At 35.9% G+C, this 12,273-nt stretch overlaps 1 protein-coding gene across 1 annotated transcript in view; it reads right to left on the reverse strand.

Annotated features, from left to right (window-relative positions):
• Positions 1–477: 477 nt before the first annotated feature.
• Positions 478–12,273, reverse strand: part of DMGDH (dimethylglycine dehydrogenase) — a 39,567-nt gene continuing 27,771 nt past the window's right edge. The window contains exons 14-16 of the mRNA XM_005530068.3: positions 11,443–11,502; positions 1,907–2,041; positions 478–1,231 (exon numbers count right to left, since the gene is read on the reverse strand). Of these exons, the coding sequence (XP_005530125.1) occupies positions 1,016–1,231; positions 1,907–2,041; positions 11,443–11,502 (411 nt within the window). The 3' untranslated portion in view covers positions 478–1,015. The remainder of the gene's footprint in view (positions 1,232–1,906; positions 2,042–11,442; positions 11,503–12,273) is intronic.

Here is a 12,273-nt window from a genome sequence, read left to right on the forward strand (position 1 = left end):
GCTATTCAAAAGAATTGTTGAGAACATTATTGGATTTCAGATGAGTTTTTTATTGATTTAGTGTGTTCCCATCATACACACTACCTCAGTGCTGCTTACCTGGGTTATTGTATATTTAACACTCAGTAAAGCTCCTTTCCTGTGAATTTAATTATATTTTTTTTTCATTGCTAATATCTCCATGTCATAATATATGGCTCTTACTGTTGCTTCAATCTATAATTAACAGTAAGAAAAAACTCACCATCTTTGGTGATAGTCAGTGGTTCAGAATTAATACAGTAAATCTGTAATTTGAGCTTTGTTCAGAAATCAAACAATAATATACTGTTTGTTGTAGAATTACATGTAATATGCCAGATGATTTATGTATAATAGTGAAGAATGGGCTTCCTATAACTGTTTCATTGAGAAGAACTAGATTTTGGTCTTCTATGAGAATTTCTGACATGCAGAGAAAAAATGTCAAGAGTTCAGTTTGCCTTTAATAATGCCTTTATTATTTTAATGGTTAATGGGATGTCTTTCAATTCCTTATGAAGCATTCTGTGTGGAACTAGTGATGTGATTTCATGGTAAGCTTGCTATACATGTGTAAAGAAGGCAAGATAAGCTACTTTACCTCAAGGGTGGGCAAACGGGGAGCTGTGAGTTTGAGGGAGAGGGAGGAATTTGCTGTTGGACAGAATCTGGAGCACATTTCTTGTACGGATTAATGCAGATCTGCCAGCCAATGTGGGAGCAAGCTCCATCAATTATATACTCATTCCCTGCCACTTTCTGCTCACAAATGCTACTGGGAACACACAGTGGCTCATCAACTCTGCTCAGCTCTCTACTGTGAATAGTGCATACAGGGAAGTAGGAAGTGATGCCATGGAATTTCTCACCCATGTATGGCAATGAAGATCTTGTGTTTAGTAATTAGAAAATCTGAGTAGTTTAATTATCTTAATTTTATGCATATTAATGCTACTATTTCCTACTGCACAATTTGCTGTATCCTCATCTGGGTTTATATTTTGGGACTTTCACCCTTTCTCTGAAGGCGTGTTCTTGTTGGTTCAGTCAGCACCAGTGGCTCCTGTATAATGGTTGCTGGATAATTTTTACCTAAAAGTTCAACCTCCAATTTCTGTCCAACTTTGCTGAGTTCCATGGGAATGTATGCAAAAGCTAGACTCTGCTGAGCTCCATAACTGAAACATCCAGATGTGGTATTGCCAACAACCTGGAAAAAAAAACCAATTGTATTTAATTTCAAGATGCAGTGTGATTTTCTGAAGAAAAACAAACAACCCAGCCAACAACCCAAACAACTAGACATCTCACATTCTAGTTTATACACTTCAGATATCATGCAATTGTCAAATGTGGCATGCAGTTCATGATATTCTCAACAGAGAGTAACACCACCTGAAACTGGGAAGTTCTTGCTTTTTGAAAAAATACCCTATTCTTATTATGTTCAATTAAGTTTTCACTGGAACATATACAACACACATGCATATATTTATTATCTATAACAATTTAACTGCTAGTGAGTATTTCAACACATAATCTGTGCTGAAGTGTGGAGCCCCAAACTTTGCTGCTGTTTCATTTCTTTTGAGTAGCAAAAGCATTTTCTTAGAAAGGGAGTGAACTTGTAGATGGATGACAATACTTCAGTCTGTTCCAACCCTAGTTTCAGTGACTTGACAGCATTTCACACCTTCTCCATAGGTACTTAGTATTTACTCCTTGCTTGAAGATTAGGGTGTTTATCATAGCTTCAAATTGTTCTGTGCCAGTAAAATAGAAATAATGCATTCACACTTGAAATACAAAGATTCTGTTCATGGAGAATTAAGACTGATTTTTTGCAACATGAACTATGTTATAAGAAACTAGTCCTAGTCCTTACCTTGCCATTGTGCCACACACTCTCATTTCCCTCTGGATCAACATTATCTGTTTCCAGGGTGAGGTATACCAGTCGTCGTTTGAGCCCCTTTTCTTTAATCTGCCTCAGTGCTTGTTTTCCTGTAAAGTCTGCTTCCTGAAAAAAATACAAGGTAATGATGATATATGTTTGTTTGGGTTCTCCAGTATATTTAGAGATATAAATATTTAAAGGTATCTTAATGTCTTTGCCTGTCACATAAGTATTTTTTATGAAATATAGGTGAAATCAAATCTTTGGTAGATAGTATAACTTGTATCTTGGTATTTTTATACTGGTATATTATACCTTGATAACTTTATTCTTTATATTTGTTTTCCTAAATCTCAGCCTTTAATTTCCACAATTCCAATGTAGTAGAAACATCATTAGCCATGTTATAAGACTACCTGCCCAGTTAAGGTTGTAAACCAGAAGACTGTACATCATTTCAGTATCTATGACAAGAAGTGAATTCCAATACCCAGATCCAAAAGTCTGGGCCTTGCTCTGTCAATATGCTTCCTTTTGAAGCCATGATCAATTTATGACAGTACCCTGTCAGTATCCCACTTCCATGTCTCTGCCAGGCTGCACAGCTGGCAGTTTACTCCATATTCTTGTTTTAGGGAAGGTATGTTTTTTTCCCATATCTACAGTTTCATGGGATAATGCAGCATGTTCTGTAAAGAATACTTCTATTGCCTGGATTTCCCTTTTTCAGCCTGCTTAGAAAGGTACGAGCAGATTCTCATATTTCCAAAAGACTGCATAAATGCATGACAAGTATGAGGGTACTCGTTGACAAGCCTCAGAACCCTCAAGGGTGTCTAGGACAGTATTCACTGTATCTGATCACACTGAGCTGATTTCACTAGCCTGATTCTATCACAGGTAGACAGGGGGCCTCATTTAGGTAGGAAGGGGCCTCTAAGCTCACTGGGCGAAATCTTTCACCAGTCACTGTCTTATCAACTGCAGCATAGCACAAAATGTCACATCCAGTGGTTTCTGGAACATCTCCAAGGATTGTGACTCCACCACTTCCCTGGACAGTCCTTTCCAATGCTTAACAACCTTTTCCATGATGAAATTCATCATGATGTCCGTTTTTTCTCCTATGGCATAGATCAGACAGAACAAAAGGATTGTATTCAAACTAAATTGCCAAATACACACAAGCCTGCCAGATGGGCAGAAACATAATAGCAATTGCAAAGTCTTCTAGCTTTCCAGCCTTTGCTTCACTAGCAGTGAAAGCTGTTTTAAAGGAGTTGATCTTAGGTCTGAAGCAGGAATCATATTAATTTGATGAGTGTTTAAAGGAAAAGAAATGAAATATTGGTGAAGTCTTCAAAAATACTATTTTTGGTAATGTTCTTTGACTCAGTAGAGAATTATTGCACTGTCAGGATTACAAGCAACACATATATGGAATAGATATAGTTAGTTCATGTGTTGTATTTCTTGAGATCCACATAAATCTGTGTGTAGGCTCAGAAGAAATTATTTAAGTGATGAAGAGTTTTGCACTACGAAAGGTCAGGCTCTGTAAAGAGTTGTGAAAAACAGCTTATGAACCAGTTAAGGAGCAGTTAGTCTGAAAATCAAGGTGATTCAGCTAGGGATAAAGCAGATACTGCACATAAAGATCAAAGCTGGCACCCTTTGGTGAAAAAAAACCCATGAAATACAGCTCAGATCAGAAAAAAGACTGTGAGGATTCATTTTAGAATATAATGTGAAGATGCTGCTGCAAAATATAAAGCAAAGATCTTACACAGAATAACCAATTACTGGTAGTTCCCTCTCAGTTTTCTGCTACATGGTAGGTGCAACTGTAGGAAACACCTACAACTAGAAATGCAAATGACACTGTAAGCCATAGCATGACTCACAGAATAAAATGCTTTGCATAACAAAGAGAAATACCAAGAAGTAAACATTCTACGGGGATACTTAGCATTGAATCAATTCCTTCCTATTCATGCTTATGTAATATCAGGTATTAATAGTCACATGGAATGTAACTGTGGAACTGAACACAAGTATTCAAATAGAATGTTATATGCCCGAGGTATAGAAACCACTAGAACAAGCTGCTAGCAGGTTTAGAATCTACCTAAGTGTGGATAATTTTTTGCCTGTTGCTTGAAGATCCAAAATTAAATCTTTTCCCAGTTAATTTTAACTGGTCCAAGCTTTTGGCCACCTGGAATAGCCACTACATAGCTATTATGCTAACTGAAGATGCATATGGGGAATTTCATGTAATAGCTTTTTCTTTGCTATTTTCAGTTCATTGAAGGTTAAGACTATTCCAGTCTTTTTAGAATGATGGCTTGGAAAAATAACCAGGATGTAACCTAGAATTCAACCTCTACAAAATACACACCTCTCATATATATATATACACCCACAGCAAAAATGTGTGTATCTACATATACAGATACATAAATGGATGCATACATACATATTTGAACACTGCATGAACATGCATAAAAATGTGTGTGTGAAAATACATGTGTATATCTGCGAAAGTCTATATACACTTTTAAATATTTAAAGCACTTTCTTAAATTCCAGCTATAGGAATTCAACTAGTTCAGTTTACTTCTTTTACAGTTCTTGGGTATCCATGCCAATTTCACATTAATGTATTCCCACCATTATTCATTTTTGCTTTTTAAGTGTATGTGTATATTGTTCATTCCAATAAAAAATATTTTTTTTGTTTGTTCATCCCAATCAAAACATAATCTGGCAGCTGATGTATTCAACCTCTGCCTCTATGCTGTTTTTTGTAACAAATCCTTCTTCTTTCTAGGAGAAAAATAATCAGTTTGCGTACTGCTTCTATTTGCTTTATCTTGTCATACAAAACATAATGCCAAAAAAAATCCTATTTAAACCAGTATAATCCAATAAATGAATATAAAAAAACCCAAAACCAGCAAAACAGAAGAAAAAGAACAGAAACACATGAAACACTAAACAATTCCAAGTTTGAACAAATATGAATTTTAAAGCTGCTCTTCACTGTCTGAGTTAAAAAAAGAAAAAAAAGACTTGACAAGTAGGAACAATGTAAAAGGTTTATAGTAGTTGAAGTAAAGACAGTCCTAAAAAGCTAAGCTTAAAATACAGGAGACTTTCCATTGCTTTGGCACGAATTCCCAAAGCATTAAGCTTTGACCTACGTAATGGTTTCCACATAAAATAAAAACACTGAAGACACTGAAGATAAAGAGAATATCTACTGCTTAGCTTCATTTAATTTGAGTTCAGTTCACCAGCTAAAAAGATAGGCTTTTCCTTTTAACTTGTGTGTTAGGTAAGTTTAGATAAAATTAAAAGGAGAAATCATATCACAAAGACAAATCAGCCAAATTTTGAAAATCGCACATAGCTAAAGGGATGCGACTGATTAGCTCATCTATTAAGATACTATATATCTATTTGCCTTATCCTTCTTATCAGGATTTTACATTGTTTTAGTTGCCATGTGTTTGATTCCACAAGATAAACCTACTGTTTTTAAAAAGAGTTTATGAGACGATAACCTGTGTGATTTTTTACGCACAGTGAGATACCTTGAAGAGTTTAACTTAGTGTTTTTCAAACATATCTGGCTTTCAATGGCACCCCAATCCTAATTCTAATCCTCTGTAAAAACCTCTTCTAGTTTAAGGGAAGTAAAGAAATAGAAATTATCTATAAGCCTTTCAAAAATTTTTTTGTTGTTTTTTGTTTTGTTTTTGTTTTGTTTTTGTTTTTTGTTTCAGACTGTGTTGTTTATCAGAATAAAGTCAAGGTGTCTAAAAAGAAACATGGTATATCTGTTCAACAGTTACTTGTAGCAAAGATATACAACTCTCTCAACAAGGAACTGCTGTAATTTATTCAGTATACCAGGAACTGCTGTAATTTATTCAGTATACCATTTAGGACTGTGGGCACAGAGACAAATTATGAACACAAAGTCACCCAACTGAGTAAGGCAGCACCAACATTTGCTGTCATCTACTATAACCATAATGACAACATCTGGAGGCATCCTCTATACAGGATTTTTAATTTTTTTGTAGCTAGATGCTCTTTAATTATTCCAGGGCGATACTCCAAATGATATCTGCTGCCTCACCAGCCTGATAAATGAAGAAAATTTTTCTTCTCAGAAAGAAAATATTTGACAAGTTTCTTCTTCTGTAGCAAATCAAAGCCGTGCCTTACACCACACAAAAGTTTTGTAAGGGAGGTGGCCATTCTCTAAGTATGGCACCTGCACCAATGCATCTTTCAATCCATCTAAGCCCTTCTTGTATGCAGTCACCTCTAGGTAACTGACATGATAAAAACCACCTATGAATTACTGAATTATTTTGGCTCAAAATCCCTGTCTTAGTGGTGCTTATTCCTTTACATGGCCAAACAAACACACAAGGAGTCACCCAGATTTGCATTTTATACAAATAAAATCTTTGCAGATTCTTTCTAATGTTTCCTAACCTGTATAAATTCATGGAATGAGTCCTCCGTTTTCTGACCCTCTGGACACCAAATGAAGTAACGATAGAATACAGTTTCACTTACTCCTGAACTTCAATTTGAATGGGGACAGGACTTAGGTGGAAAAGTACATTTGTTATGTTATAGGCATAATAAATGGAGATTGAAAGGAGAGGGAGGGGAAAGAAGTACCATGCCCTATCTCAAGTTTCCTATCCATCACTCCATCTTTTTTCCTGTCCCCAGGCTCCTTAGCCCTTCTTCAGCAAAGCCTCTACTCTTTCTTCTTCCTCCTCTTCCCTTTCTTGTATGGAGTAAAGCTGGCATGGAACACAATCTTATTCTGGGTTATGGCGTGGGGTCTGTGACCACTGTTGTAGTTCCTCTAAGAACAAAAGGGATGCAAGCTGGAAAAGTGAAGCAAGGGCAGACAATGGCAATCAGGGGGAGATGCAGGAATTCTTGAAGCTCAGGCTGTTCCACACTAAGAGCATGGGAACATGAGTTGGACTGAAACAACTGAGGGGCAGCTTTGGCAAGTGGCCAGGACAGAAACAAATGGCTAGAAAGAGGAGGGAATAAAACTGTATATTTAAGCCTGCTATCAAAGGATAGCCTACTGTCAAAAGGGTGGAGGCACATCCTCTGAACTGCTCATCCTAGTTTCCTGAGAGATAACATTGTATGTACTGTTATGTTGGAGGTTAGGTCAATACTCAAGGACTGGATCTCGTCATTCACTTACTCATATGAAGCTGATGGGTGTTACAGAACTTCTCTTCATAATGCATACCAAAGCAATTAAATACTTGTCTGTCTAACAGGTGTAATAGTAAAAACCTCCAAATGTCAAAGTGAGAAAAAGAGGTAGAACTTGTAGCCTGAGAGACGTGTTTTGACAAGGATGGAGGAGATGAAATGCAATTAGTGATAAGCACACAAGGAAAAAAGTAAGAATCAAAGGATAAGGTTTTAGGTTGGTAGTAAAAAGAAAAACAAAACAAACCAAAACAAAACGAACCCACCAAAAACTGGTAGAATAGACCTAAGAAAAAACAAGAGACTCTTGGTATAGAAAAATCTGAAAAGAAGTTCATAACTGAGAACAAAAATCCTGCCCCAGTAAATAAAGAACGCTAAGGAAAAGAAACACTGCCTCTAAAAACAGTAGTTTCTCATGGTAGAAACAGACGAAATATGAATTAAGCACTCGGATCCTGACCTATAAGAGCACACTACAGCTGAGTTCCAAAGGGTTTCTTTCATCTTCTGCACTCCCAAGTCGCGGTGTTGTTCCCAAGTGTGTTTCTGCAGCGAGCGCGACCAGGAGATGGCAGCGGTGGATACAGCAACACAAGCACAAACCCACCATCAGCCAACTGTGGGCTTTGAGCTCAGAAAAATCATTCTGAAAGAATCAATTTCCGTGTGCTGGTATGAAGGTTTTTCACTGTAACATCAAGTTTCATAGGGATTTCTGGTCCATTACCGTCAGGAGAAAAATAGTGCTTTTTTAAGTATTCAGAGGTGATATACTATATCTTTGAACACTTGAAAACCTGAGCAAGTGAAAATGTACAGAACAGTATTCTTGGATACAGACCAAAAAGACCTGCAGATTTTATTCCTTAAAGATATTTTGTGTATTTGAGCACAGAGATATTTAGTAACAGAGTACTTTTTAATGAGATGAGGCTATTTAACAACTAACTTACTAAATGTAATTGAACAGCCAAAAGAAAGACAACAGGTATTTAAAAAACCCCATCCTTAAACTGGACAGAATTTTGTTCTGAAGCTGTGAAAGCATTTAATACCCTAAATTATAAATTAATCTTTTTAGTGTGCCTCCACTTTAGTTAAATTGCAGCCCATTCTGTTAATCTGTGCAAGGAAGCAACTAACACTAACATTAGCAAAACAGGGATTATCAAGCCGACTGTAGAGGAAACAACATAGAACAATGCCTCAGACTTACTGACAAAATGAAAGTTGCCACAGAAACCCTGTGGAAATGGGTTTACTTATTGCCATGTTATAATTTAATGCCCTGTGAGGAAAAAGAAAGCTTCAGCTTTGAAGAGTTTTTCATTAAGAAAAAATTACTACTCTGTCTGTACATGAAGATGATGCATACACTTTCTAAACATAGAGATAATGAGGATTTTATGGGGACTTTACATATCATCTTATATATTCCCCAGATATTTGAATGTCCTCCTGTAGAAATTAAAATTCTTTTTGACTGTATTACCTTCACTGGCATCTGGCTTTTCATTAATTTTGATCTGTTTAGAAACTGTTCTCATTTCCATGACATCCCGCTCAAGATTCACTTATGCTGAAGTCTTTTCACAACTGTTTTGTGAGCTGTTTCAGCTGCCTGTTGCACAGTAAGAAGCACTCCAGTAATTAACTGAACCGTGCCTCTTGGTTGTAATTTACACAGAAATCAGCACTTTCCCCAGCTGGGGGCGCATGCTTAAAGGAATAATCCTTGTGAGGAATTGAACAGACCAAAATGTCAAAAATAAGTATTTAAGGACCTCTTGCTTGTAATTTTTATCTCATTTACCCTTTTTTGAGAGGAAACTTTCCATAACAATAGAAATGGGTAACAAAAGTGTTTTGCTTGTGTTCAGTCACAGCAGCCTGTAAAGAATGGTGAGGTCTGTGCCATGCCAAAAGTGCAACAAAACCAGAGGCATGGAACTGGAACACAAACTGCCAAGAAGTAGAGTAAATAAGCTCACACTGCATTTCATGCTACAGTGTTTAGAGTGCTTCCAATAGCAGAATTAGCTCAGGTACCTCTGAAGTGTCAACATACAGTCACAACTGCCCTCATTTAAGTCAATAAAAAAACATTGATTATTTCCTTTTTCACATTAGTTCAGCAAAACTGGCGAAAGTTTCAGGCTGACATGCTACATTTCTGTGGGACATTCATTCATGCCCATTTGTCTACAATGCTGGTACCTGCCCTGGAGAACTGCTCCAACCCTGCATTTCAACCATGCAGAGAGTGTGCAGAGTGACCAAAGAATCAAGTGCTTCTTGCACATTAATGCCTTCCTATGATCCACATGGGTATCTTGGCAAGCAACAGCTTTCCCTGCTCATGGCTCATTTCCTACTTACACTAAAGGACAGGAAAAGGAAAAAATAACTAAAACAAAATAAACTGATGTATCAAAGGAAGTGGAAAGAAAAACAAGTAATAGTAACATTTTTTTATTGCCTTCCCTGCAATTCTGCTAATCTCTTCTCAAGGCTTTGATTTGTAAATGTAACTTAACCCTCACCTATAAAATTCTGTATTTCCCTTGCATGTGTTACTTCCTCAGATTAAACGAAAAAATATATATATATATATTAAAGTACATAAAATTGTACTACTCAATGGAGAGAGCTGTGACTCCACTACAGGTACGAACTGCCATTGACATCCTTGGGAGCACCCTTCCTCAATCCTGCATAGGTTGAAGAACTTTACCTTCTATAGACAGGTTCAACAGTGAGAGGAAAAACACCTTCCTGGGCTTGCTGTTTTATGGTCAGTGAAATTGTCTCATAAATATAAAAGCATCCTTTTATATATTTATATATAAATTTATATATATATAAGTAAATATAAAATAAATAAATAAATAAATATTATTATTTATATATCCTTTTATGCTTCTGTAATTCCTTCTTGTGCAGAGTTTAAGATTTTTTTTTTTATTTAGAGCTATAACTTAAACTTTGGGATTCTTATCAGTTCTACAGCACCAAAGCTACCTCCAAAAGCAGAGCAAAAGTATCAAGGACCATTTATTATCTGATTTATTACCATTTCAGGTATAGAGGGAACATAAAAAAAATCAGGTGGTTACTATACCACATTGCATCATTGTCAAAATTAAGTATTTTGCAAACATTTTTTCTTCTTGATCTCCCTTATACAGTTTAATTTACAAATTAATAATTGGAGCAAAAGATTTAGTCAGAAATAGCCTGGGACACCTCACTTGCAATCTCTAGGAACAGATTTTTCATGTTAGAAACTTTAGATCCACTGTGCAGGCAACTACTGTTTGAGTTGATGGAGTAACTGATAGCAGCAGATGGCCTTAGATCTGCACAGGATATGGTTTCACCAGATTTCATGCAAAGGTCCTCTATTTGACAGAGTTTAGACATCTGGTTTTTGATTCACTTGTACCAGAAAAGAGAATTACATGCAATTTTTTGTATCTATTAGACTAAAACCAAATTTGTATTACTAAAATATTAATACAAAAAAGTGAAGCTCAATTAAAGGAGATAGAACATCTTTTCTTTTTCACTGCACAGTTAAATTCAACTAGCTCCATTCTCTAACCTTCAAATCAGGCAAAAAGAAGTTGTGAGCAGAGGACCTCTTCAGAAATTCCAAGAACAACTATTCATTCTTTTAACCAACATACTAATTTAACTTATATTCAATTTATTGTTCTCGGTTGTCCCTAGCAGTTCTAAAAAATATGCTTCTTTTCAGTAATTGTTGTTGTACAAGAGTGGTAGCCAGGGAAAAAAAAATCTAGAGATATCTTCTTTAACAAGAATGAACAGGTAGAATATTATCACAATATGAACAGATGAACAGGTTTGTTCAAATTGTTGGACGTATGTTTATATATATATATATATATATATATATACACACATGTACACACTATATGGTTACAAAAGTACATGACTAAAACTTCTCTCTGAAAATAAATCACAAAGAGTTACTTTTTCATGCAGAAAACATTTAGAATTTGCAATTTTCTGAGCTGATGTATAATTTTGATAGCAAGGAACATGGGGAAGGTTTTTTTAAACAAGCCACTACTTGTAATACCAAAGGAATTATAATTATAGTTGTGTTGTTGATTTACTAAACCTACTTTATTTTCCAGCTAATGGCATTTTTCATGTTCAAGCAATTCAAGAATAATCTTGGACATAACAGAGCATTTTGAAAATAGTAAAAGACATACCTTGTTTAGCTTTACGAAGTACTCCAGTCCAGCTTCCAAGGGATTAGTGTCACAGTTCATCTGTTAAAAGACACAAATTCACCATCCATACAAGAGGGACCATAGCTTTTGTACTGGGCTATTTATTTATTCATTCTATACATCCTTCTATTTACTCCTGTGTCAAAGTCTTCCTCATTGCATGTGCACAATTTCTGTCTGAACACACTGCAAGCTTCCAACATGGGATTCAGACAATGTATCAACTAACACACCTAATATCACATATAGATATGTAAACCAGTCATCTAACTTTTCAGTAAGAAATAGGATTTTTCATCAAAGCAGAATGGAACCTCAGGAGACAGAGCAGCTGAGGCATGCACAGCATTTGCAACACAGCAGAGTGGCTTAACTGGAGAGGAAAATAAAATACAAAGCAAATTTCTCCCATTAGGTGTAGGGGGAATAATTTCTTAGGCAGCACTCAAAGAAAGAATGAAAATAACTAGCACAGGACAAACCAAAAGGACACCTAAATTCCCACCATTTCAATCTCTTGAGTTCTTTAATTTTCAAAGGAAAACTTTAAGGTAAAATGAAATTATGCTGATTTCCCCCAAATTCTCTAGGCCCTCTGAGTAGTTCTTTATTATAAGTGAGAAAATTCTGCAGGAACAAGGTAATGGAAAATGAAAAAGTTCTAAATGCATTATGAAGCAAAAATAATTTGCTTCTCATGACATAGTTATTAGAGAAGTAAAACATTTTGAGAACCTGTCAGCCAAACCTTTGATTTTAAAACACTAGAGCTCAGCAAAGCCCTCATAATTTTGTTACACAAGAGAAAAG

The sequence above is a fragment of the Pseudopodoces humilis genome, chromosome 4, assembly GCF_049639895.1.
Source record: "Pseudopodoces humilis isolate 2021_Gansu_Grassland_sample_001 chromosome 4, ASM4963989v1, whole genome shotgun sequence".
NCBI classification, from domain to species: domain Eukaryota; kingdom Metazoa; phylum Chordata; class Aves; order Passeriformes; family Paridae; genus Pseudopodoces; species Pseudopodoces humilis.